This window comes from Syngnathus typhle, linkage group LG1 (assembly GCF_033458585.1).
Source record: "Syngnathus typhle isolate RoL2023-S1 ecotype Sweden linkage group LG1, RoL_Styp_1.0, whole genome shotgun sequence".
Lineage (NCBI taxonomy): Eukaryota > Metazoa > Chordata > Actinopteri > Syngnathiformes > Syngnathidae > Syngnathus > Syngnathus typhle.
In genome coordinates, this window is record NC_083738.1 from 27,316,261 (window position 1) to 27,344,260 (window position 28,000).

The 28,000-nt window shown below is 47.3% G+C and overlaps 1 protein-coding gene across 8 annotated transcripts in view; it reads right to left on the reverse strand.

The window, feature by feature from the left end:
• LOC133156750 (nuclear factor 1 B-type-like) overlaps window positions 1-28,000 on the reverse strand; it is a 43,516-nt gene that overhangs the window by 14,709 nt on the left and 807 nt on the right. For 3 of the 8 annotated variants that reach the window (XM_061282745.1, XM_061282716.1, XM_061282707.1), the window contains exons 2-6: window positions 26,679-27,210; window positions 4,751-4,807; window positions 3,102-3,170; window positions 518-638; window positions 149-270 (exon numbers count right to left, since the gene is read on the reverse strand). In XM_061282745.1, the coding sequence (XP_061138729.1) occupies window positions 149-270; window positions 518-638; window positions 3,102-3,170; window positions 4,751-4,807; window positions 26,679-27,210 (901 nt within the window). Of the gene's footprint in view, window positions 1-148; window positions 271-457; window positions 639-3,101; window positions 3,171-4,750; window positions 4,808-26,678; window positions 27,211-28,000 lie in introns of all 8 variants that reach the window. The other 5 variants (XM_061282690.1, XM_061282734.1, XM_061282683.1 and 2 more) reach the window with 3 other exon arrangements.

The following is a 28,000-nucleotide window of genomic DNA, read 5'->3' on the forward strand; positions in this document are numbered from 1 at the left end:
CGAGCGAGCTAGCGAGATAGGCGGTCCTTCACACGGGCCCACGGGCCATCCCAGCGACGGGTTCCCGCTCCCGCAAGAGCAGACGTGTTCGGAAAGCCGCTTCTCGAGGAACGGCTACGATCGATTCAAATTCGCCCGCGCAAATCACCTCCGTCTCGGTCGTGCCAGTTTGCCCGACCGCTGGCCGGCGAGCTGGGCGACGAGTAGAAGTCGGGTCCGGTCGGGCTGGTGTCCATGTTCTCCTCCAGGTTGACGGTTTTGGGCCTTTTGCTGTGTCACAAGACGGCAGGCGTTAGCAACACGTATTTACTTTGTTCCCGCAGACATTCACAAGCTGGTCGCAAACGGGTCGGGGGGCTTTTCCACATGCTCCAAATTTGCCGGCGACCGTTTTGCGATTGTCTGCAGAACAGGCTTGAAAGAAAAAGATTGGCCAGGTTGGCTAACAGGAGCAAACCTTTGCCGCTCGGCGAGATAGGGGCTTTGCGGAGTGCGCTCGAGTCGCGAGCTTGCTGACCTGCCGGGAGGGGAGGACAGGGAGCGGTGCATCCCCACGCCGGAGTTGAGGTCGTGGTAGTAGGGTTGCCCGGGCATGTCCGCCATGGAGAAGTTGACCGCCGCACCGTGGGTGATGGGCACTGCGGAGGGAAGCAAAAGTGCAAGCGCTGAGCCGGCCGACTGGCCGGGAAAGATTGTAACAGGAGACGCACAATTAATCGCAGAATCGCACCAGTGGTCATTATTGACGCTTTAGAGGCCCCGTGCAGCAAATTAAACGCTCCCGTTTGACCATTACAGCGTTTCTGCTGAGCCCTCTGATTAAAAAGTCACCGCTTTGCACACATTATGGCTGCGGGGCACAAGAAAGACGAATCTTCTCCGCACAACAGCAGGCCGTACACTAAGTAGACGCTTCTTGTTATTATTAGCTGCGGTTGTCCCGCACACACACACATGATTTACAGCGGATGGGGGATTTTTTCCAGCACTGCGGTGAAGGTGAGGAAGGGGCCAGAATGAAGTGAACAAAAAGACATCATGAAACCCCGCCCCCTCTACGGCGCTCGCCTCCAGCGGGTTTGGAGCCCGTGAGAGGACGGGGTGTGCGGCGGCGTCTGTTGTGGTCTGAGGTTGGCCACTGGCACCATCCCGCTGCCGGCCGGCCGGCCAAGCGGCCGCCGCCACCCTGGCAAGCCGCTGCGGGCCTGGCAGGGGCCACACAGCAGACAGAAAATGCTGTCGCCGCTTGCTCGAGGGTAGTTTCGAATGAATCGGTGTTCATTTCCATTCTATGCAAAATCACATGACATGTTAGCAGCAAGCTAGCATGTTCTGAGTTTGCCGTTGTGCTAGTTGTCCTCAGTCCACAGTCAACTTCAACTGGGAGTGACAAACAGCTTGAAGCACGCATTCTTGGCCTCTTCCTTGGAGAACCTTGGGAGAATTTGTTATGTTTTAAATGTGTTTAAAGCGTGTGGGAAGAAGGGTGGCAATATTTCTGGCCGGTTGAGGGATTCAATAATTTGGCCTAGATTTTTTTTTTTCACAAATACCGTAATTTTCGGACTATAAATCGCACCGGAGTATAAGTCGCACCAGCCATAAAATGCCCAAAAAAGTGAAAAAAAACCCATATATATGTATATAAGTCGCTCCTGAGTATAAGTCGCCCCCCCACCCAAACTATGAAAAAAAAAACGCAATTTATAGTCCGAAAATTACGGTAGTCTTTTTAAAACATCACTCACAAAAAGTTTTTGTGTGTGGGGGGGCACCACCTGCTGTTCTTTAACCAGGACCAGGATGTCAAGCACATTTGCTTTTTCCATCAAATCAGTTTTGAAGCACTTTTGTGAAGGAAAGAAAAAAAAAAAGCCTTTTTCTTCTTTTTTTTTATGGCCGTACTGTCCCGCTCTAACTCGGAGACATTCTTCACGAGTGTTCTATTTCCCCAAATCTCGCACAGTGCTTCATGCTCCGATTGCACGTCATTCTTGAACCGTGGACCTCGAGGAATGTTTCAGCGACGCGATGATAGATAACTAACCGCTTCCATGTCTCACCGGGGCGCGAGGGATAAATTCCCACGCGTCCGTCGACCTTTTTATTTTCCAGGACGGAGCAGCGTACTCAAGGATATGCAAAGAAATAAAAATAATTTGGTCTGGTTGAACTTGCAGGGCGGCTTATCTGATGAATGGATTGTACTGCGTTTTGTACACACAGCTTCCTCTTCAGTACCTTTGTTCCGCCGGTACAGTAACAAGGGGGGGGGGGGGGGGAAGTGGGATCAGGTAAACAGCGCCTGCGCTGAAGGAGGCCCAGGATTCCTGGAGGAACCGAGCGTCCAAGGCCGACGTGTCGATGCACATATTCGACAGCGGCGGCGGTTCTTTCCCTGATGTGTTCCCGCAACTGCAAAGCAGACTGGCCCAACTGGATTGACCGCACACACTGCCCTAAATACGTGATCTCAAACGACAGAAGCCTCTGCGTGATTTCAGCGAACACACCACGCATTCTGAGGAATCCAAGGTTCGCAGGTGGCCGACATTCCTGAGCATTCAGGTTAGCAGTTTGCGTTGTGTGTGTGCGTGCGTTGTTCCTGACTGACACACGGCTGGCATTGTTCTACCTGTTATGGCAAGTAAAGGACTTCGCAATTATTAAAAAAAAAAAAATACCAACAACTAATTTCCTGTTCACCTTTTCACTGAGTGATACTCCAATAAAAAAAAAAAATACATACGGTATACCAAACGTCTCTAAAGTCTGGCACGCACAAAAAATATCACATCCACTAGCAAGCCATCCTGATATTAGCAATGTTAGCTTCAAAAGTTAGCATCTTAACATTTGACGAAACTCCACGAGTGACAAAGCGTCCTTACTTCAAACTTTGGCTTATACACACGGAAAATATCATGCCCGCTAGCAAGCCATCCAGCTATTAGCAATGTTAGCTTCAGAAGTTAGCATCTTCACATTTGAACAATCTCCATCCTTACGTCAAACTTTGGCTTCTGATATACACAAAGACCGAAAAATGATGACCCCCACAAATGAGTAGATCAAATATATTTTTCATTTTTCACACTTACTTCTGGACACCCGCACCAGTTCGGCAACGCTGAACACTCCCGATTTGATGAAGCTGTCTTCCAAATAGACTGTCAACAGAAGCACAACAAGACAATCCTTTCAGCATTTTACTCAATCATATTTATTGTTTGTCGATTATGTTCATTGGGGAAAATGCAAAGGTGATCACTTCACAACGTCAAAAGGATTGAGGACAATACTTGGAGCTGATTGGGCAACTAGTGCGGTGGCCTAGCAAACTTTGGTTTTGATCAATCGCACCAACGGGAATCCTCATCAACAAGTACAAACTTCACCACTCATCGTCCTGAAAGCAATTGAAACAAGTAAACTAAATTCCAGCGCTTGTCAAACCTTTTACACCAAGAAAGTAGCGCCTCCATTTCAAGTACCACCGTCATGAGCAACATGAAGCAAAACACAGCGTGCAGAATATTTGGCAGAACCGCTGGAGTCAAAATGATGACATAATGTTGACTTAGTTGAGGAATCCAAATGAGTAATCTCACTGACCTCACCAGCTTGGCAGCAGCTCACTCGCTTTGAAGGCGTCAGTCTGTGCTGGCCGGGTTGTCAGGCCTTGTAAGTTAGCTAGCTTCCAATGTTAGCATCGGCAGCCAAAAGCTTTGTGCCAGAGTGACGGGCGGCCGCCGGGTTGGCACCAGCTCGAGGTGGCGGCCCAGCCCGCCGCCCCCGACCGGTCTCCCGAGCAGAGGTCTGGCATGTTTACCTTGGAACTCGTCTCGGGAGAGCCTGCACTTGACGCAGCTGATTATGCTTGTCAAACTATCGTTCCAGCTCGGAAACACCAGTAGCAGAATATTCCAGGTTTGGCTCTCTTGTACCCTTTTGGACTCGACTTTGAACGAAGCCCGCTACATCCCGGGTCACGGCTAAACGTGTTCAGGTCAAGCGGTTTGTTAGCTAGCGTGTTCAATTCTGGTTCATGGTTATTGTCCCATTTTTTCTAATTTGACATAAACAAACAAAATGTGATGCTAACAATTTAGCCTTTTTGAGGTAAGCTTTCTCCAGGGTTTCGGTAACATCAGGCTATTTGAGCAACTAAACGGGAAATGCTATTTAATTATCCGTACGGAAGCTAACAATTTAGCGCTGCCGGTTGATGTTCTCGTAGCTCGCTGGCTACATCCAGGACTAGTCGCCGACAAGCATCCATTTTGTCGAGGGCTTTTCTTGATCCGGGTCGGAGCCCGTTGACTCGGACCGCTCGGCAAACGCGACACGGGATTCCAGATCCGAACGTCCGGCCTCAGGACTGAGCGGCGAACCGTCAAGCCGCTCTTCCACCGTGCTGCCAATTTAATTAATTTGTTATTACCAATCAAATTTTATCCCCGCGCAAGCCATGTCATTTTGAAAACGGCGCCCTCAGCAATGATTTTAAGCTGCAATTACCTCCACGCCAGATGTGTCTCTTTGACTATCGATGTGGTACTTTTTATGTTTATTAGTCAAAACTTTTTTTTTTCCCCCCCCGCATGCTTGTCAGGCACATTTTTAATGTCAGTAAATGAGAGAACAGGAGAGGGTGTATGTTGTATGTCTTGTGTGTGTTTGTGCAAATTAATGGTGGAGGAACAATGGCCCAGCGGAGTGGAGGAAGGATGACTGGTACTCCACATACCTGGAAGAGGGTTCTTGCCTGGCTCATTGTTACTGGGACTTCCTGACTGCTGGGAGTCTGCAAGCACACAGAGACCGGGAGGGGGAGGGGGGGCGTAAGTGGCGGCCAGAGCAGCAACGCTCGAGGACAGCAAAACAAAAAGCTTGATTGGACACAAAGCAAAAGTCTTCTGATTCCTATCGACAAATTGTGAAATGTTTTTTTTAATTTATTTCACAAGCGACAGAGAAAAACGAAGTAAAAGACGCAAAGCTAAGCAGCTTGCGGGACATTATTCCCCGAAACCGGCTCCGGAGCTACGTGCACACTGAAGGAGGAGGCCGGGAAAATACGAGGCAACATAGATGAAATTCTTTCCATGAAGGGGAATTTTTCTTCATTTTTGAGCAACACCTTTCAGAGTTTGTGCTTGAACGATGCACGGAAAGAAAAATGAGACGGGGAAATAGCGACATTGACATTAAGAGAAATATGATTTCATTTCACCGCTATTTATCCAGATGAGGCGATTGACGTACATAATACATCAAACAAATCCAAAATATGGATGGACAGATGAGATAGATAGACAATATTTTATTCTTTTACCTCAATTACTCAAGTAAACAGTACTAAATACCGAACTGCAAAGACAAGTTAAATAAACCATTTGACACACGTCTGATAAGACACAATTTCACACACATTAAATGGAATGAAATCATCTCCAGTATTGATTCAAAGATGATATTCATATATGAAATAAATACAAAGCTAAAGGCGTGCAAATTTAGATCACTGAAAATAAATCGATTATAAACAAATAAATAAATGATTCCGGTTAGAGCGCAGAAAACAAACAAACAAACAAACAAACAAACAAACAAACAAACAAACAAACAAACAAACAAACAAACAAACAAATAAATAAATAAATAAATAAATAAATAAATAAATAAATAAGTAAGTTTGTTATTATTGCTTAACAGCTTTTGTCATTCGGCGGAGGCTCGAGCCGATTGGCCCGTGGAGCCATTATGGTGCAGGACGGGTGGGGTTGCCGTGTGGCAAAAAGAAAAGGGGGGGGGGGGGGGGGGGGAAGGAAAAAGCCGAGCAGATGGCGGCGGCAATTAGAGATCCCAGGCAGCGTCTTCCAGCAGGAGGCCCCGCTGCAGCACCGGGAGACGCCACCTGGATGACTCAAGGTGGGATGCAAACATATGGCGCATCTGCCAGGCCTCCTCTGGCGCCTTACATTGCCATTTGCCACCTTTCGCCTCTTCCTCCAGGTGGGCTGCGTTCCAACAATTCCATCTTTGGTCCATCCATACATCCATTTTACGGACCTTGTTGAAAACAGGGCATTCCATTTCGAAGGTGGAGGAAGGGAATGAGAAACAAGAGCGGGGCCACGCTTCCATCTCAATATCTACGAGAGCGCCAGCCATCACGCCGACAAATTCCAGCTAACGGTGACGTCATAATATGAACCAGCTATGAGTTAGCATGACTAACTAGCATGGTTGACGTCAGCTGGTTTCTACATTATTTCGCAAAGCGCACGAGATAAGAGTAGTAGCTCCTCATTTTATGGGAAAGAAGTTTTTTTGAGAAAATTCAATCATTTCATTTCTAGGATTACTGAGGCAGGTAACATAGCTAACTAGCATCGGCTAACATTAGCTGGTTTCCGCTCTAACGTTCGTCATCACGAAGAATGTACTTTGTCAGGTGTTCTACATTTCGATTTTACTTGGGAAAATGCAAATGTTTCTTCTCAGGCTCATGGCTCATTTCTGCTCTGACCTTTCTTGAAAAAGTACAGCAGCGAAATAAGTGCTTTGCCTGCTGTGCTACGTCGTGGTTTTGTTTAGAAAAACTCAATTGTTCGATGTTTCCTGAGGCAGACAAGGCGAACCGACAATGGCTAACATCAGCTCGTTTGGCCGCTGACGTTACTTCACAAAGTGCAGCATGAGCACTTCAAAACTTTGGCCGATATTGGAAATATCTCCTCGGCGACAAGGTGCTGACGTAATCGCCTTTTGTCTTTTTTTGTTTTTTTTTTTAACAGAAGCGTGCCCTAACACAGGCGCGAGCGGGGCGGGAGCGTGTCGAAAACGTCCTGTGCGCAAGCCCCGGCCAATCCGATAATAAACAGTCGGCTAACCTGTAAATAAACAGTTGCGGTCGAGAGGGTTGGGCTTTGCCCTGGGAGCTTGGCAGGGCTCAATCACGGCACGCACGCGGCGGCCCCGTTCCAGAAGCAACATTTCTTGGCAACCTTCGCTCTTGCCACTTGTTTAAATAAGCAAATGTGAAGGAAGTGAAAATACACTATGAATGCCATTATCTCCTCCTGTTGCTTGGCGAGAAAAGGAGAAAAAAAAAAAAAGCTTGTGGGTATTTTGGATGGCAGTTCTTACACCTTCTTGTCCAGTGGGATACTTATCATAGCACAGCAATGATTGGGCCAATTAGGGCTAATGGCAACGCAAATCTGGCTCGGCGAGAAAGTTGCTCTGTGCTTGTGCCGTTCCTCCACGCCCAAGTGTGTCACGCGCCTGGCTTTGTGAATTGCTCTTGAAATATACACACACACACACACACTATATTATGTGGCGCAAATTAACCACATAGTTTAGTGCCGTGATTCTCAACCATTGTGCTATGAAATAATTTATATATAATAAATAATTTTGAATTTTTTTTTTAACAACCATTATGTTTGTTCATTCATCTATCAAGACCAGGAACATATAGTGACAGGAAGAACAATTTAATGCTTTTTGATGGACCATTCTATTTTATTTTTTCTATTATTCCATTATTATTGTATTTCTATTATTATTCTATTATTTTTTCTATTCTATATATATACTATATATTTAAATCTAGTATCTATCTATCTATCTATCTATCTATCTATCTATCTATCTATCTATCTATCTATCTATCTATCTATCTATCTATCTATCTATCTATCTATCTATCTATCTATCTATCTATCTATCTATCTATCTATCTATCTATCTATCTATCTATCTATCTATCTATCTATCTATCTATCTATCTATCTATCTATCTATCTATCTATCTATCTATCTATCTATCTATCTATCTATCTATCTATCTATCTATCTATCTATCTATCTATCTGATATAATGATATGCTCATGAGTGTCTTTTTATAAAGTCTTTTTTTAATGGCTTATACTGTCTTCTCGTTTCACATTTGTACTTTGAAATGATGAGGTTTGGCACTGGCTGAGGACAAACTAAATTTGAATGAATTTGGAACTCAGTTGAGGTTAGCATGTTCAAAAAAATGAATTGCCCTGCCCAGGTTTGAATCTTAAAATCCAACTCTCATTTCACACGAGTCTTTTTTGATGTTTTGCTTTGTTGATGTGGTGGCAATTCTTGAAAATATATTTTTCAAATAATATGTTTTGCTTCATGTCAGTCACAATGTGTGAATGCATTTGAAGAAAAAACATGAATGCAAATGTATGGAATATAATATTATAATAGAATAAAAAAATAAAATTATTGCTTTTACAGTTTAAGCTTGCCAACATGCCGTAATGACATCGTAACTCATTTAACGTTGAAAAATGAATTGCTCACGAGAGAATATCACAATCGGTGACTGACGGCACCAATGGTGAGCTACACATACTTTTGCGACAACTTTTAGTTTGCAGTGTGTTGCAAAATATTTCATTTTTTACGAGATGTTCTTTGAATGTGCCTCGGTTCAGTAAAGGTTAGCCGACACTGACTTTGGGATCTTTTTTTTTTCTCTCCAAGCATTGGTCCAAGTTTCTAATCCACAGCCACGTACAGATCTCCTCCACTCAGGGAAAAAAAAAAAAAAGAAGTCAGCACGCGCAGATGCATTCCGCTGTCGACATTTCAGGAGAAGCCTGCCTGGCAGCCATTTTATGCTGAGCGGGGTTCTGTGCACATGTATAGCACTGTGGCTGCCAGAGGCCCGGGTCCCGAGCCAAGATGCATTTCAGCAGCGAGGAGGAGGAGGAAGAGGAGGAGGAGAGGGGAACGACTTCCCAACACAAGTCGACAACCAGTGAGAGGGCCAGAAAGGATCGAGCTAATTACGCCGCTCCGATGTGTAATGTTTCCACAATACAGCTGCTCCCGGGTAAATATTTGATGTGGCCCCGGCAGACTTTGGCAGATAGAACGGGGGCCTCACCTGGAAACGGTCACGCAACAAAAAAAACTGAAAGAAAAGTACTGCGGCTCATGCGTAGCACATGTGTGCTCACGCACGTGTCCTCCCGTGCTCCTGCTCTCCATCACCGGACGCTTTGGCAACCAGCTCATGTTTTGTTCACTCAACTGAAATCTTCTCCACACTTTTCCAGATAGTAACTCGGACAGAACATAGCAAGGGCGGATTCGCAATTGGGCTGAACAAATCAAAGTGTTAACAAGTTAAGAACCGCACCTACTTGTTAAGATTTTCGGAGAAATGTTTATGGGGTTCACAAAATAAATAAAAATAAATTCACAATGTATTGATATAGTTTATGTGTGTGGGTGTACGTATATATGTGTGTGTGTGTGTGTGTATGTATGTATGTATGTATACTAATGTGTGTGTATGTGTGTATGTATGTATATATATACATATATGCGTATATACACATACATATACACACACACATATATATATATATATATATATATATATATATATATATATATATATATATATATATATATATATATATATATATATATATATATATATATATATATATATATGTATATATACACACACACACACACACACACACATGTATACACACACACTGTGAATATAATTATTTATTTTTTGTCTATTTGGACGCCCTTTGTCTGTGTTTGGGTCGCACTTCTCGCCCTCCCTGCCGCTTTGTTGTCTAAACAAAGCGAGGCCTTGATCGGGATGAGCTGCAACCCCGAACGAGGTGAACAAAAGGAGCCGGTCCAAGGCACCTCGGAAGCCCGGCGTGTCGTGCCAGCCATTGTGTGCCAGGCCTGCCAACTGGCGATGCCCAACCCCCTCGGTGGAGCGCGCCCGCCCCCCCCTCTGTCGCATGGACGTGCGGGTGCCAAGCTCCTCCCCTACCCAGACTCGTGTGTGTGTGTGTGTGTGTGTGTGGCAGCGCAAAAGAACTCTATGGAGATGGGGGTATATACACACACATGCACAAACACGCACACAACACACACAAAAAACAAGCTACTTTTGAATACATGCGCCCGAATGAATGGCACAAAATGGCCGCCGTTGGTGTTCGTGACAGAGCGAGGCTGCAGAAGGAAGAAACGAAGCTCGGGTCGCGTTAAATCGTTCAGTCAGGCATGGAATGCATTTTGGGGACTTAAGCCAAACCATTTTCACAAAGGATGGATTTGTTTATTTTTGCCCTTGTTGTTTGCATTTACTATGCAATGATTTAATTGGATTAGAAACTCCAGCAATATCTTAAACACTTGTAATGATTGAAGTGCTGACCAGGCCAACTCTGCAGATGTCAAACAAGCAAGCGAGGCCTGCCGGCGGCTCGGCAGCATCCCGCGGCGACGCACACAAGGTGGCCAACATGTCTCTTACCACCCTGCCGCATTTTCTCAGAGCGTGCTCTTTTTCTCTCGCTTTATCGGAATTTTTTTGACATTCATTTTTTTTCCTCTTGAAACCACGAACTTGCTTTTTAAAGCAAAACTAAGAATAGTGTTGGATTTTCATTTATTAATATTAGTAATACGGTGCTGCCTAGAGGTATGAGTGACCTGATGAATGGATTTTTGAAATATGACGACCCCCTCAAAAAAGTACAATTTTAGCTTTAACTTGCCAGCACAAAAATTGGATGTTATTTTGGGTGGATTTTTTCCCCCCCACATAAATGCATTCCAAAATAGGTAACAACAACATTCAAGCACCTCCCTCAAAAAATGCTTTGCCTTTGCAGTGCAAAAATTAACCAATTGTTTTTTTTTGGGAGAGACATGAACAAAACAAATTACGAAATCTGCTGATATCTGCTGATTTTTCTCTCTGTTGTTCAACAATTACTAAAGGACAAATCATTAGAAACAGTCAAATGTAATTCAAATCTGTATTGTAAGCGGTCAGGGACTAAAACACAAGTTATTTTATTTTATCATATATATTCTTTAACTAAAGGGACAATTATTGCCATTTTATTCTGCTAAATCTTGGAATTGACATTTCCCTAAAAAAAAAAACAATCCATACGGGTTGGGTGCTAAACTAGAGAATGACACATTGTATATTTAAAAGAACCAAACTGTGTTTGTTGCCTTAACACCGATCACCCGCCGCTAACTTAATGCTAACATGCTAACATGTCATCATCAATAGTTTCAGATTTAGAACCCTTAGAAGAATACTCGCAGGCATAAATCTTCTTTACCCTCAAGGAAAAATAATGACTCATATCGTAGTCGTGGTTTATTCTCGGTTTGTCCGAAAACTGCGCATCGGTATAGCGCCCCCTGCAGCATGAACTGCAAAATAAGTGACATTGTTTTGAATGATCTTATCGCTCTCTGTTTTTACAAAGCACACCATTTCGGATTGCAAACGTGTCCCGCTCAGGACAGAGGCGAGTCGGGGAAATAATTTCCCACCCTCCCCGAAACGCAGCACACTGCCCCCCCTGTTTCTCTGTGTTCCCGGCCTCCCATGCCCATTGCCACTCAAGCGGCGGGGGTCCGCCGCATTTGTCTCATAATTATCCAACTGTACGGGGGGGTCGCCCAGATGAAAGCGGCGACTCACAGAGCTCCTCTGTCAAAGGTCTGTCTGCCCGACTGGGGGGGCTTTTCTCTGCATCTCTCTGCCTTGTCCTCATGCACCGGCGGCCTCCGTGCACACCTCCTCTTCATGGCGGCGTCCCTAATGGAATGCCTCCACTGAGCATAATCGCCCACAGCGAACGCTCGTGCAGAAGACGCCCCCTCATCTCGGGACGACCTACCCCCCCTACCCCACCTCCCCCGTGGCCAGCCGCCCCGCTGCTTCATTCACAACTACAAAACTGCAGAAATACCCCCCACCCTGACATCCTGAAAGACTTCAGACCGTCTGGGTCTTCGTCTTGGTGTATCCACTTGTTCTGATACTTTACTTTTTGTGCTGAGCGCTGAGATTTTCCCAACCTATACAGTGAAGGCTTTCATTAATTAGGCCTGACCTGATATTTCGAGGCACATATTGATTCTGATATTTAGTTGAAGGAAATTCTGACAGCCGATTAGTAGGTCCATTTAAAAAACAAACAAAAAAAATTAAACGATTTCTTTTTTGGTCACTAAGCGGAGAAAAAAAGATTCAAAAATGTAAAAACTTTTGACCTTTTTAATTGTCGATAGAAAAACAAAAAAAATCTGTTGAATTTTTTAGGGGAATGTTTGCATGTCATGATTGTGTATTATTTGGATATAATGTGTTTATAAGTATTTTTTTAAAAAAATGTAAATTTTTGCCAATTTTAAAAGAGCCAATACTGTCCAATTTAATTGTCGGAGATGAGCTCGTTGTGCCTGCTAAGATTTGTTTTTCTGCTGCGTTAGTTTGTCATGGCACTTGCATAATTGGCTGGCCAAGTTAATTGGCCAATATTCTCTTTTTTTTTTAATTCAATTTTGTCTTTTTTGTTCAGATGAAAAATTTGCCGCCACCCCTAAAAAGTGTCAATTATTTGCTGAAGTTAAACAAACTGACTATCAACTGTTCTGTTCAACTAACATCCTGTCTTATTGTTGGAAGTGACCAAAAAATAAGTTACATGATATATTTTCAAACACTACTAATTGCCAGTCAGAATCTTATCCTGCCGCATACCGGCTTCGGAAAATCCATTTGGCCCTAATCAACCCGTAATTCTATTCATCAGAATAAAAAAACGAGAAGAAAAAAAAATCATTTCAATCGTATTCTAATCAGTATTGTCGAAAAAAAACAACTTTTGGGGGAGGCCGGTAGTTGTATTTATTTGCAAAGTGGGATGTTTTGCCGTATAAGAAAAGTTGATTTGAAGAATCGGCAATTTAGCGTGACGGCAATGCGGGAATTACCATTGACACTTGTGGGAGGGGCGGCCACCCCGCCGCTTCATTCACAACAAGTACAAAAGTGGCCAAGGAGCAGCCCAGAAGACTTGAGAGCCCTTGGCTAGCTGGCTCCGCTCGCCCCCTGGTCGTCTTTTCTCCTGCCCGCGGCCACCTCTCCTCTCTCCTTGGTCTCCTCTTAACTAGTGGCGAGGAGTTAATGGACTGTTTTGGCTGCTCTCCAGACGCTGAGTGTCACCTCATTAGCCTATGGCGGCTCGCTCCCAGACTGCTCCCGGTGCGGAAGGAGGAGGGAGACGGCCACCGAATGCCATTGGTCATCCGGCCTGCCTGCCGGCCTCCCGTCGCACGCCCCCCTTTCGCCCCCCCGCCCGCCTTGCTCGCTCCCCTTCCCACGCATGCATAATTCACTCCAAAGTCTGCTCACTTCTCTCCTCCCTCCTTCTTGGAGGTTTGCCACCACGGGAAGAAAGCGAGTGTCTCCGAGACGCGACCCAACTCCCAAAACCCTGTATGGACTCATTCTTTGTGCTGTGCCCCCCCCCGCCCCCCCCCCCCCTTCTCCTGCCAACTGAATGGCAGGGTGGCAACAGCGGGCCAATGTAAATGCTAGCCAGTCCCTGCCAGTCAATTACACGGCGACAAAGCTAATTGTTTGTGGAGCTCCAAGTACTGAGGCGCTCATTGTTTGGAGCACAGATGTGACGTTCGGGCTTTCTCACAGGCCCCGGCCGGGCGTCAACGACTCGAAGCAAACCCTCAGGAAAAAAAGTGAAGCATCGATACATGCAAATATCCAAACGCCAACGAAACGGAGCGCGTCGCCTTTGGATTTTGCCCGTTTGAGAGAAAAAGTCACAAGTTGTCATGTTGTGAAAACAAACATGCTTCGACTTGGCCCATCCCGATCGAATTGCAAAAACACAATTTACATTTCATTCCGTGAAAAGAGATCAACAAAAATCATAATAATAAAAGGACTGTATTCTTGAAACATTTCGGTCTTGACTTTAAAAATAAAAAAAAAAAAGACTAGAATGAATGGAGAATGGAATTTATAAAGCTCTGAATCGATTCCGATCCAAAATGGCATTTAGCGGGAAAATAATCCGCGAGCTAGCGAGCGCCATGTGCGACGGACGGCACATCTCCGAGTGCCGCTCAACCCCAAACGCACAAAGAAAACAAAGCGCGTGCGCGCTCGCGCTGGCTCAGATGATTTCGCTGGCACGGCTCGCCTGGAAGTGGGAGAACTCAACCGCAGACTTGAGTGTGTCATTACAAGCATGAAAAGAGTGCGGCCGGCGACACTGGCAACAGATGTATTCCCGCCATTACGCCGAGGGAAGCCCACCGAGCCGCAGGTGCAAGGAAAACACCCCGTTGAGGTTTCCTTCTTTTTCCATCTTGCCGCATCAGCCATCCCCACGCACTCCGTCCTCGCTACTCCCGAGGGCTTGGCCCGATGTGGACGTTGTCGCTTTAGGGTGCGCGCACTTTTGCAGTTTGAACGGAAAAGGTGGCTGTCGGACTCGGCTTTATTGTAAATACGAGGAATGGGCCAGCACCCGTACTGGTATCCGGCCGGTACCAGTATCGGATACTTGTGAAGGCCGCCAATACTTACAGCAAAAAAAAAAATTTTGTTTTCTTAATTCTGACATCACACTCGTGCTACGGGCGGGACTTACTAAGGTCCGCCGGATACATCAAACATTGATTGACAACATTGTTAAAAAACATCCCATAGGAAAGTAGCACATCGGACTTTAAACCCAGAGATGAGCAAGTAGAGCACCACCGGAGCTTTTTTTTTTCTCCCCAAAATCAAGTCACCTGTAAGTTGCCCCCTCATCAGGCCGCTTAAGCTAGCCTGCTTTTCCGACTTTGGTTCTGACTGTCGACAAAAGGGACATTGTTACGTTTCCTTTTTTTGGGAAGGAAAACCAGTGCAGGCCTCTTCAAACGTGCAGACTTTTTTTTTTTTTTTTAAATCAGTTGAGCGCGAATTACACAGATCATATGACCGCATATGGAATTCTTTTTACACGTAATGTATTTCCTTTGCAGGCACTGTGAAAGGAGAGGCCTACAGGGAGTCCTCTTTCGGCGAAGGGGGGGAGATAAAAAAAAAAAAAAAAAAAAACTGGATGTATGGAAAGGAGGGAGGGGTGCTAGTGTAGGGGGTGGGGGGGGGGTGGGGTCGGGAGGTTTAGCAGGGGGCGGTCCAAGCATGCTCAGCGAAAATATGCCTCATGCACTCGTTGAACTTGGGGCCTGCGTGGGCTTCTCTGAAGGTTACAGGAGAGGCCTGTGCCGAGAGGAGCGGGAGAAACAAGGCATGCATGGCGCTCCCTTCCACACGCAACGTTTTTTAACCAACCGAGTTCTCTCCCGGCCCCCTCCTCCTCCCCCCCCAAACATTCGCCTCGCGGCGTCCAGCATTTTCTTTTGGGCCCGCTCCTCTCGGCGGCCGACAGCGAGTGTCTGTTGCTCAGATAACAGCGGCGGCGAGCCATCGCCTTTGACACCGGGCTTCCTTCCCTCCTCTGAGCCTGCCAGAATCCCAGCCGCGTATCCGCTACCCGCCCCCACCCCGGCCCTCGGCCCACACAAAGGTAGGAAGCGGGGCGCATTGTGGCGAGAGCCACTAAATCACCTCGCGTTTTATCCGCTGCGCGTTTCAGCGGCGACACAACACAGCTAATGGAACGCAGGCTTCTGCTTTTCACGCCGTGTCCAAACACAGGTCAGAGGTCACCGGCGTCTCCAAATCCATTCCCGTGCGCTCGCTCAACATCGCAGCACTCAAAAAAGTGCAAACGGGGGAACGACAATCCCTCAAGTGCGTCGCCGTTCGGGCCGTCCGGGTCTGAACTTCAACTTGACGGAAGAGGAGTCAAAGGGCAACGAGTAGTAAACACACAAAGCCCTCACGTTGCCTTTCCTCGAGAGTTAGCGGACCATTAGCAGCTCATAAACGAGTCGCTTCTCTGCTTTCGCCACTGGTCAGACCCGCTTACATGCGAACGGCGGGAAACAGTCCGTCCAACCCCGCGGGGTCAAGGCGCGGCGGCGAGCAAGCCTAAAAGCAAAGGCCCGCTAACAAAAGAGCATCAAAGACATCACCCGAGACGCCGTCGCTGATGTGAAGCTGACAAACTGCACTCGGTGGATTAGTTTGTGATTTACGGCGGTCCGCGAGCGAGACGGCCGAGCCGAGAGGAGCATCTGAGGCCGCAAACCGGCCCAACCTGACTGAGCGGCGCTCATTTGCCTAAGTTAACCCCGGCAACGCTCGCTCAGCGAAAGCGTGCACCTCGCACGTATGGACTGCAGCATCACCTCGGGCATCGACGCTTCGCAAAACTTGGGTGCGGCGCAGGCACACAAAGGCCAACACGAGCTAGCTGCATTTCGCAACACGCCTATACTGCGGTCGGGATTCCAACCGTCAAGTTCGAAGGGTGCCTTCGGGGAAACGGCCGCTAACCGACGCCCCCCCGTGCAATCCTTATCAGCACGCCGTACGTAAACATTTCGGCGTAATCGAGCTGGTGTTGTTTATTGTATGACAATTTGATTCGTTTGGTTGGGAAATAAAATCAAAATACAAAGGAAGGAGACTCATGAAAAGGCATTCCATCACAATATTGAAGAAAAAGGTACTGTAATTTTCGGGCTATAAGTCGCACCGGAGTGTAAGTCGCACCAGCCATAAAATGCCCCAAAAAGTGAAAAAAAACCCCATATATATGTATATAAGTCGCTCCTGAGTATAAATCGCCCCCCCACCGAAACTATGAAAAAAAAATGCGACTTATAGTCCGAAAATTACGGTAGTTTGCTCAACCCGAGTAAAACCAGTTGTGATCCTACTAAAGAAGTGCCAGTCCTGGCCACTGGGGGCAGTGTTGTAGAGTTGCGCAAGGACAAACCGAGAAGAATACTTTCACAACCGGATCCTAAAAGCGAAACAATCAATGCTAAGTGTTAGTCTCTTGATGGCTTTTTCCATTATGAGTTAGCATGAAGCTAGCGGAGGGCATATATAAGGCAAAGTTGTGCTGTCAATTTAAATTCACGACTTGTAATTTTCTTCATTTTGTTAAGTGCAGTTAAGTCAGCGCTGGATGTGGAGGAGTGACGGGGCAATTAAAGCTGGCAAGTCCTCCGAGATGCGCTCCCCTCGACTCGCGAATCATGAATCACATTACCGATCGAACACTTGTCCCTTGCTGACGCGGCCGAAATTGCGCAAAAGGTTTGATTCTTGAAGGGGGGGGGGGGGGGCTGCACCACTGCCACTTGAGACATGAAGGCGCAGCGGCGGCGTTTGGTTTACATTATGTTGGAGTGCTTTCTACAATGCGGACGGTGGATAAGCATCGGACCCGCTTTATCTCTGACACGGCGCTCGGCCGAATATGTAAACAGCGCGCGATCGGCGCTGCGAGGGACGGTCGAGGCGAGCTCGTGGAAGCCGCGTCCGAGTGCCGGCCCGGGGAAAGTGGCCGCTGATTTTATCATTCCATTTGCCGTTGTAAAGTCTTGAAAAAGCTGCCTCTGCACTTTCCGTACTCTGGCTGCGCATGGCGATTTTTTTTTTTTTTTTTTTAGGCTGATGGCCAATATTTAGCAGAATATTTTTATTTGAACCATTTTGATAACCGATTTATCAGCCCATTAATAAGAAAAAAATAACATAATAAATAACTTTTTTTTTTCCCTCCCCAAGGAGGAATTACAGAATGGGTCGGGCATCTCCGGTTGGTGTTTTTTTTTTTTTTCTTTCTCCCTCCTTCCACACGTCGAGTCTGTCGTTAACAGCCTGCGGTTGCTTTCCAAGCTGACAAAACCACACAGTGTCAACAGCGGGACAACAAGACATCGGCCATCCGTAGCCTAGCCCGCCACCGTCAACGAATCAGCTGTGCTCAAGCATCCGACGGGGAAAGCCCCCCGTCCGCATAGCCGCAGCCAAAACGAGCTTCCGCCAGCGCCGCCACCGCCGTTCCAGACTCCTGCTTCCAATTTGACGAGAGCGGGCCCTCCGAGTAATGGCTTCAGTTTTTGCGGTCTGCCGACACATATGGTCCGTGCAGCCTTACGCGAGAAATGGGGAACGGCCATGCAGTTAAAGGCAGCCCGCTTTATAGGACTACCATGAGATTCGAATTCTGCCGTGACCGACCATACCAAATGCTTCGAGTCTGGAAAAAAAATCATGTGCTTCCGCCTGTGCCTCTGAATGGATATGTTGGGTCTTTTTTTTCAGATCGATGCCGATTCTGATCATTAACAGAAATCGGCCGATTAAATTGGGCAGTTGATGCATCGCTCCCGCCTTACTCTAAACATGTCTCGTCATAAATAACACTGTAGGAAATATGACATGCTTGTTACGCGACTCGATACTCAAAACTGTAAAAAAAAAAAAAATCCAAATACCATAATTTGCGGACTATAAATCGCGGTTTTTTTCATAGTTTGGGTGGGGGGGGGGCGACTTATACTCAGGAGCGACTTATATACATATATATGGTTTTTTTTTCACTTTTTTGGGCATTTTATGGCTGGTGCGACTTATACTCCGGTGCGACTTATAGTCCGAAAATTACGGTACATGTTGGGTGTCCCGTTACGGCAAGATTAGAGCAGCTCGTTGCGACCCGTTGAGTTTTACGACTAAAATCAAAAATAAATAAAAACAACACACACAAACGACTGCGCGACGCAAAGGCTCGCCGTGTTTGATTGGTCAAAATGACATTCAAGTTCAACTAAATGCCTCGAAGCGAGCACACTTGACCTCTAATTTGAGAGACTGTGAGTCTTTTCATGCATTTCGATGTGTTGGTGGCACTTTTACGATCAAAATATCCAGCCTTTTCATTAAAACCAGCAGTCACTGTAATGATCTTCTCCCCAAACAAATCCAGAATAGCTAGCGAGAGGGTGCAACCACGTCATCGAGTAAAGACTACCGATGTGAAGGGAGCGATAGCCCATATTGCGTCATCGCCACGACCAAAAGTGATGCTCGGCGAGGCTCCAAAGTCGAGCGGAATCAGACCCCGAGCCAGTAATACAATTTGCTGACCTCATTTTGACAACAAGGGGGTGGGGGTGCGTTTCGCAATAGCGCGCTTGTTTATACAGGTGGTGGGCGAGTCGGGTGTGAGGCTCACGCACGTCTGCCCCAAACATGTTGGGAAGATTGGTGTCACCTTCTTTTGCTGCTCTTTTCAACGTTAGCCACATCCAAGCGTGCGTGGCAGTGTCACATTTCATTTGTTTGGATTGTTAGTGCAAACTTTTGTTGTTGTTGCGTTTGGTATTCATTCAATCATATGCCTTTAGGGAATTAATGGAACCGTCGGAAACAGCCCGGGGTTAAATCATCCACACAGGAAAAGGCAAACATTACGTTTTTAAACAGTCAAAAAAAAGTTTGTGTCTCCAAAAATACTAGTTTGCTAAGAAAAAAATACCATCATTCATTTTCCTTTATAATCATTTTTTTTTTTTTTTTTGATAAACAAAGTGAAAATTGTCGAATAATAAATGCATTTAACGCCTTTTAAAATATTTTTAAAATATTGTGCAGGCAAAATGCTCGGGTGAAGTACATTCATTTTTGAAAGATTATACTAATCAAACAATTGCTTACTAAAATGAAAATCAAATACAAAGAGGTTAGTTTAAATCTCATTTCAATAAATGTTTCTTAAACAATTCCATTTTTTTTTCTGTAGAATTGGATCCGCCTCCCTACAAATAAACATGTTAAGTCAAAGTCTTTTTATAACATCAAACGTGTTCATATTGTATTCATTATGAATAATTTTAGTGGGGATGGGCCGGTAGCATAGCAGGTGTTATTAGCGGGCCCAATCTTAAGGTATCGGTACTCGCAGAGGCAGCTGATACCAGCCGTTGATACTTGAGGCCAACAAAATGCGGTCCTCCGCTGCAGTATTGTAACTCAATAATAGTCTCATTAAATGATTAAAATGTTAATACCCAGCCCTTTTATAAACTTAAATGACATGACGAACGATGTGGCTGACATTGGCGCGAGAGGCGACCCAACTCGAGTACTTCTTCCAAGCGGCGGCGGCGGCGGCGTAACTTTTAACGCAGATGAAACGCAATTACGGGCTGTTTATCTAACCGCAGAACAAGTCGGTGTGCCAGAAGCCAAAAGCCAAAGAAAAACAAAACGGTCTGTCATTGTTTCTGGCCGGGAGGCTCAGCAGGATTACAGCTGCTTTCTTTTGCTGCTGTTTTACAGAGCTGCGCAGCTTACACACTCGAAGGCAAACAAAGCATACGCTTATGGCGTACAGGAGGGGAGGGGGGGCGGGGGGGTTAGCGGCGTGGAAAAAAAAAACATTTGGACGGAAGACGGCAAAAGGGTCTTGTGAGGTGAGCACCAAGAATTTAGGTCAGCCCAATGGAGTGGCTGGCTCGCTGCAGCCCGGTTGGAAATAGCCCGGGAGGCCGGCGGCGGGGGAAAGCGCTGCGTCACGGCTCCCGGCCTGACTCTACACCTTTGCCCCTCCTCGCGCCCCTTTGGAGAGCCACAACTTTTTACGGGAAAAGAACCTCGGCGTATTTGCGCGTGCGTGCACGCGACGCCGATATGCACGCCGGCCAGACACGCGCTCTGGTTCTATGTCACGCACACAGTAAACAGACTTTATTGAGACGTGAGCGCTTGTCTAAACATAGACGAGCCCTATTGAGAGCGAGAGCGACCGAGGCGAACAATACGATGGAAAGTAGCCGGCCGTTCCTCATAGACGGTGTGCCCGCAATCCAATTATCAGAGGCACGGCATTAACATTCCAGCAGTCTGGCAGGTGACGGCTGTGTCTTTTCAGGCCCGCCACCCTTGCGCTGCCAGCATGGGAGCACACGCTCGCTACTTGAACAATGCAGGCGGGCTCATACGCATGCGGCCCCCGGGTAACCCGCCCCCCCCCCCCAACCCTCTCCCAGACCCTCAAAGTATTGAGACGTACAGAAGACGGGCAGAAGGGGAGGGAGGACGGCGGCATCAGTCAATGGGGCATTCTTCTGCACTCGCTCGCTCTCAGGGTGAGAATATGTTGATCGCAGATAAAATGGCTTTGATTGCCAGAATAAGGGGAAAGCGTTGGTTTTGTTTCGGGCCCCCTCGTGCTCTCAAACAGGGCCAGCTTTGTACGGCCCCCGGGCTGCCTTGGCCGCGTACGAGACGGCGTCGAAGGGGGAAAGTTCAACCGCCGAAGACAAACAATGTTGCTCTTCCCGAGCGACGGTTAGCATAAACACACGCGCGCAATTCATTAACGTCGACCGTGAAGGTTTGCGAGCACCGTGACATCGACGCTGATTCCCTTTAGCCACTCCATGCCGTTTCAAGTTATGCGTTAGCATTAAGCTAGTTTTTCACGTCACGCTACGCCAGCGACAAATTGTCGCTGTGTCTTAAAGCGACAGTTGTTTGAAGGTCAATGCTAATTTTCATTAGCCAGTTTACATGATATGCTAACCTTAAGCTAGTTTGTTCCTCTCTGACACGGGTGCTGTTTCTTAAAGCGACAGTTTGAAGGTTAATCACCACTGCGACATCAATGCTAATTTTTATTAGCAGGTATATGGCGTTTTACATGATATGTTAGCATTAAGCTAATTTGTTCCTCTGCATGACAGTTGGCAAAAACGTCAGGAAGGCACGATGCACGGGAGTAAGCGAGGCAGCGCACGTGACAACCAAGGCCCGCTCTGTGCCCTTGTGAGGTCCTCTATATACTGCAGCGTATGCATACATCTGGCCCCTACGCTGCTCCCTTCCATCTAATCAGTCGGCTGGCTGCGTCGAATACATTAAGAAAAGTGCATCTGCCTGCAACCGATCAATAGCTTCACCGTTGACTTCATCCATTTTAATGTCCGCAGTATAGTGGATGAGGACAAACCGAATCATAACAAAAGGGCTTCATCTTCTTTGCATTTGTGGGGTTTTTTTTTTTCTCTCAGATTGTTTTGGCATTTTGCTCTAAATGTTCATCAAGTATACCTCAGCCTTGTCTGCCATCAACACTAAGGCGTACCGTTGTTGTTTTTTTTCCCGCACGTGAGCTCAACGGAAGCATTTGGACTACCGTAATTTTCGGACTATAAGTCGCCTTTTTTTTTCATAGTTTGGGTGGGGGGGCGACTTATACTCAGGAGTGACTTATATACATATATATGGGTTTTTTTCCACTTTTTGGGGCATTTTATGGCTGGTGCGACTTATAGTCCGGTGCGACTTATAGTCCGAAAATTACGGTAGTTGGCAACGACGGACGGAAAGCGATGACGCGATTCAAAGCGACTGATCGCAAAAGGCTCACAAAAGTATCTTTGAAAGCCACGTCCAGGGTAAGACGAGAATTAAAAGCGGAACTCTTTCTGGACCGAAAAAGTTTTCGCCTCAAGATCCGTCGCACATCTGAATTGAGCGAGGGAGAGTCTCCCGGGGCGGCGTTGGCTCGGCAAACAGGACCAGAGCCTGGCTGCGCCGTGGATTAGGGCCCCACATTGGTCCATTGTTAATTGGGCGCCATGTGTGAAAGCTACACAGGGATTAGTTTGTACAGCTGCTGCCATTTGTCATAACCGCCCTTAACAAGACACACATGGCAAGCTCCGTTTACAGCCAGAGGTTCCGAGGGAAAACGTCCAGCCGGGATGCGCGCGGCCGCCGCCACCTGAGGGAGCGCAAGCGAACGGCGGGAACTCCTCGACTTGTCGCAAAAAAACGATTCTATCTATAAATAACAGTGGAATGAGCGAGTAGCGTAACACAGCTAGGCTATTTGCTGATAAAGTGGCAAATGATGAAAGAAATCGGCGTCAAGGAAGTCCGTTATGTAAAGCCTGGCACGGAGCAGCGAGAAATTGTTGGGTGCAGGGCCGCTGGCGCACATGTCAGAAGCCTAATTACAAAGCCGAGCGGGTAAATGCGGAATTTTATTGCGCTCACACTTTCACATTTGCGGCCTGGCGGGAAACAGATGCCGAGGAGTCCGTTTTTAGGAACGTGACGCCGACGCGTGGCTTGGAAAAACCTGCCCGGGTTTCCAATATGCAAAAAAGCAGCCCGCCCTAACTCCATTTGTGATTCTGTTCCATTCGGGCGTTGTGGAGTTGTCGCGGTGACGGGCCACACTGTAGGGCCGGCGCACAAAAGACGAGACAACCATCACTCTGGGCCAATGATCGACCCTGTCTGCACTGAAAGGACTTTGATGGGACAAAGCAGGGAGGGTGGTGATGGGGGGGGGGGGGGGGCACAGAGAAGTCAGGGTCTCCTGGGCAACCACTCTGCCTGTCTGTCCCTGCCTAAAGTTCCCCCACCTACTCAACTTACCCCTTGCCATTTTTCTTCCCTTCATTGGTTGCCCAAAAGGCTTTTGCAAGGACTCCTCGAGGGTGTTTTTCTAACAGCGCCCTTCCACTTTCAAGCGCTACGTTCCCGCGGCGGAAATTCCGCCGAGTCAAACTCGGGTAGAGCGAGTCCCGTGTCGAGTCGTGCTGGAGTTTCCGTGTCAGTACTAGCTCAGAACAGAACGCGAGAACTTCTGCCGGCCCCGCTCGGGGGCAAACGTCACCCCGCCTCGGCAGAGATGACGGCGAGGGGGTGCAGGGAGAGCCTTTGTACGCAGGACAGTGAGGTACAGTCTAATGCCTGGGTTAGGGGTGAATGTGGCCATTTGTCTTCATTTGGGCGGGCCGGCAGACACGGAGGGGGGGGGGGGGCTCCAGTCAAGTGGCCTCGGGGGGATTTCAAATGCATTCGAGGTCCTCCCCGAAAGCCTGGGAAAGTGCGGGCTAGCTGAGATCTTAACCGTGGACTCCTGACACAATCCGCAAAAGCGGCGAGCGGCCGAAGCGGACGAGAAAAGCCACGTTTGCGCACGGGCAAATTAAACACACAGTTGTGGAGGAAAAGAAGGACTTTTTCCAGGGAGAGGGAAAAGAAGAAAAAAAAGAGCACCCACATTTCTCGGCGCCCTCTGCTCGAGTTGCCTCGTTTCCATGGAGGTTTATGTACACAGCAGAGAAGAGCGAGAGAAAGGGCCCATTTAAGCCTGGAGGTATTTGCCGGAGCAAAACCCCGCCGCTAATAACACAAGCCGCACAGCCAGCCGCGCCGCAACCGGGGATGGCGTTTGACAAAAGAGCACGAGATCACAAGCATCCGCCAATGAAAGGCGGCCGAGGAGAGCGCATGCAAGAAAGAAAACCGAAATAGCTCCTGGGTTAAGAGCAAAAGAGATTGGCAAGACATCGAGTGGGAAGCGGAAATCAATAAGGCAAGCGCCCGAGCTGGGAAGGCCTTCTAAGTGGATTACATTGAGGGAACGTGTTCGATAGGTTACGGCTCCGAGACCGAGGTGGCCGCACACCGCAGGCTCCCTTGCATACTAATAAGGAAGTCGAGCGAGTGCAGGGTTGCGCGGTTCACTCGCAAAAGCTTTTCTCGACGCCTCGAGTCCCCCCCCCCGCCTCCCGACCCCGAGCTTCCGACTTTAATGTCTCGTTCGGTGCGTTCCCAGCGCTGGCAACATCCGTTTCGGCAAAAGGAACACCAAAGGCTGCTAGCTCGGCGAGCTGCTAGCTCGGCGGGCCGCTAGCTTGGCGCGCACCGAAATCGGGACGCGCGGGTTTCGGGGTTGCGGTTTCCACCGTCGCGGGGGTCAACTTCAATCATGCGCCACTTTTTTTTCTTGTGTGTGTGCTCAATTAACCTTCACAAAACACCTCACCGTATCTCTTCGCAAGGGTCACGGCCCCCGGGGGCCAAAGGTTAAGCCCGGGTCTCGTTAGAAGGCGCTAGACGTGTTGTGTGCGCAAGCGATCCGTCCATTTCCGCAAAGAAGGAGGGAGGTCGTGATGTTTTTCGGCGGCAGCGTCCGCCTGACTTTTTTGCTGACACATTATTATTATTTTTTTTTTAACGGTGTCCATATTGCAATTTAAATTTTTTTTTTTTTAAAACAGTTGCATCTGGAACGTATCCACTGTGATAGGCTGGAGTTCACGCTCAGAGGATTGTGTTAGCAATTATTGTCGTACGTGTGTGTGTGTGCGCGTGTGTGTGTGTGTGTGAGAGAAGCCTGCATTGAAACTGCCAGTTGGCACAATGAATGGCACGCAACACATCATGGCAACCCTCCCCCCCATCCCCTCCCTGTCCCCAGTGCGCCATGCACGGGGTCCACCCGTGTAGCCTCTTCTCTGAAAGAATAAAGCTGGCACACGGTGCCCTGGACGAAGGTGGCATATTGGCGTTTTCGCACAAGACGCCGACGAATGCCACAACGAGGAGTGGAAAAAAAAAAAAAAACATTGCGGACAGCGAGCCACGAATCAAAGACGTGCTCGGGGCGACAAAGAAGCTCGGATGGCAACCTCCAACGGCCCGCCGCTTTGGTAGGCAGCCCGCCCGCCTCCTTGGCACGGCGCTAAAGAAAATGGTGCCGCTAACAAACAACATGGCCGGAAAGATGGAGCGAGCCACCAACAATTGTGTTCAGGTCAGGTCAGCAAACAACATCTGGGGGGGGGGGGGGCTCAACATTCTCCACATCAGCATATTCCCCAAATTCCACACGCACTTTTTTTTTTAAATAAAACCACCACGTTGACATGTGATTCCATCATCTGGAGAATTCCCAGTCCAATTTCTAGCTTCGATATGCACATTCTGCAAAATTTGTTCTATGGTCGGTTCACAAATTCCGCTCCAATTGACAAATGAAAAACGCTGCGGTCGTTTTTCGTCGGTGAGCAAAAGAAGAGAGCTTTGCCTATTCAAGTGGGACCAGTTGGCCATGCGGCAGATGCAAAGCGCAAAATGAGAAAGCGCCGCCAAGGGCTTGGCTGGCATCGGCCCACAAAAGACACAAAGGAAGCTCCGATGCCAACTCGGTGCCAGTGGCAACCGTTCTTGCGGGCGCGCTCTGCCTTCTGCTTTGCCCGCTACGAGTCAAAACACAAAATGGCGCCGGACGGGGCTTTGGCCACCATGACAAAGCCTCGCAAGCGTTTTTTTTTTTAACCATGCTGTCCTTAAAGCGTCAAGCTTTGTCGGAATAGAACGGGCCATCAGGAAAAAAATAAAATAAAAGGTGCGAAAAGACAATATAGCGTGTGACACTTTCAGAAAATATTAAATTTGATCAATTCCATACGGCTCGGACCTCCAAAAAGAATTCATCTCAATATTCTCACTACCAAGCGTTGAGGGCATCTCTTCCAATCACATTCACTTGCTCCAATCAAAAAGGCCAATCTGGTCGAAAAATTCAATTCAGTAAATGAGGAATAATTAATATGCGGATATTTTGATTTGGTAACGGCGAAAGTTGGATCTGGTCATTTTCAGACGATCGGCATTGGGTGAAGGAGATCAACTTTGCCATTTTCTGTTGCTCATCAATCGAGCACCCCAAAAAAGGGGACTACACCTTCACTCATTTTTGGGAAACCATAGGTGTCAAACTCAAAGCCCGGGGGCTAGATACGGCCCGCCACTTCATTTTACGAAGCCCGCCATCCTCTTCATGTGTCAATACTAAAATAACAAATTGTCTTCACTTTTGAAAAATAGAGAGATTGCTAGCAGTTTTTAATTACCATTCATCTTTTTCAAATATTTCAATACTTGAGAGTCATGATGGAAACGATGACAACAATGCGGCCCGCGACAAAAGTTGCTCTAAAGGAAGCCCCCCCCCGACAAACACCACGAGACCCAAAGGGGCGGCTGCGAGGCAAGGCGAGTTCCTACCTTGATCCTGGACATAGTAGGCGAGGAACAAGTCCAGCTCCTTGACGGAGACGGTGATGTGGTGCGGCTGGACGCAAAGTGCTGGGTTGGTGCAATGCGGCGACTTGACCAGGCGCTCGCCGTCCGTACTTTCCAGGGGGATGCCTTTGAAGAGGATGACCATGACCAGGTCCAGGCGCCAGACTTTGTCGGCTTGCCGCAAGCAGTCGATGCGGCGGATCTTGCCCTTCTGGTCCGGGTTGGAGAGCACGCAGCACGGGTGCTTCTTGCCCGTCACGCTCAGCACAAAGTCCTCGCGGTACTCCTGCCGGATGTCCTTGCGTAGCTTGGCCAGGAGCCGCGAGGCCCACTTCTGCTTGACCTCGGCCTTCTCGCTGAGGAGCTCGTCCTTGACGGCACGTTCCTCGTCCTTGGACATCCGCTTCTCGTGCTTCTTGAAGTACTTGCGCTTCCTGGCCTGCAGGTTGAACCACGTGTAGGCGATGGCGCGGACGTGCGGCAGGAGGGCCTCGATGAAGGGATGGAACTCATCCTGCGCGGGAGGGGATAGCCGAGACGTCAGTTCAAGGACACGAGATAAAAAAAATTCTATAATGAAGCTTTGAAACATGAAAATGAAAACCAGAACTTCAACTTGCATCATGATGCAGGCTTTTTTTTTTTTCCTTTCCCTTCTGGGAATGGCAAAAATACAAATGTTGACTTACATTCACAGCCATAAATGTAAAATGTTGTGTCCCAAATAAATCGAACAATTTCAAAGTTCCACCTTAAAAGAAAACAAGTCGTTCAACTTCAGAGGCTCGGCCGCCCACTCCGCTTTTTTGTCTCATGTCCACAAAAGGCGACCTTGGCAAAATATTTGGACGCACATACCTCGGGTCAAAGTTTCCGGCGTGTCAATAAATTGACATATAAACGGGACGCAAAACAATTTGAAAATGTTTTGGAGAAATCTAGAATTGAAAATGCTGCAAAAAAAACAACAACTCCCTTTTTATGTCATTATGTACTGTAAAATAATAATAATAGTAATAATAATAATCCAAACGCTAATCCAAGTGCACGAACGTGCCAGTCGTTGAATGTTTGTCTCACACAGCAACCGCCGATTTATTCGGAACATTTTTTTTTTTTTAAATCCCAAATTCCACAATTATTTTTAACTGCACTTGTGTTCAAATGAAAAAAGACTTGTTTTATTTGAACAAAGTTAGCTAAATAAGCCATTTTTGTACTTGCTTGCCAAAATGCAAAGTGACTTTTATCTTTTCCCCTTTTCCCCTATTTAAACAAAACAATAGTGTTAAATTGCAATTTTT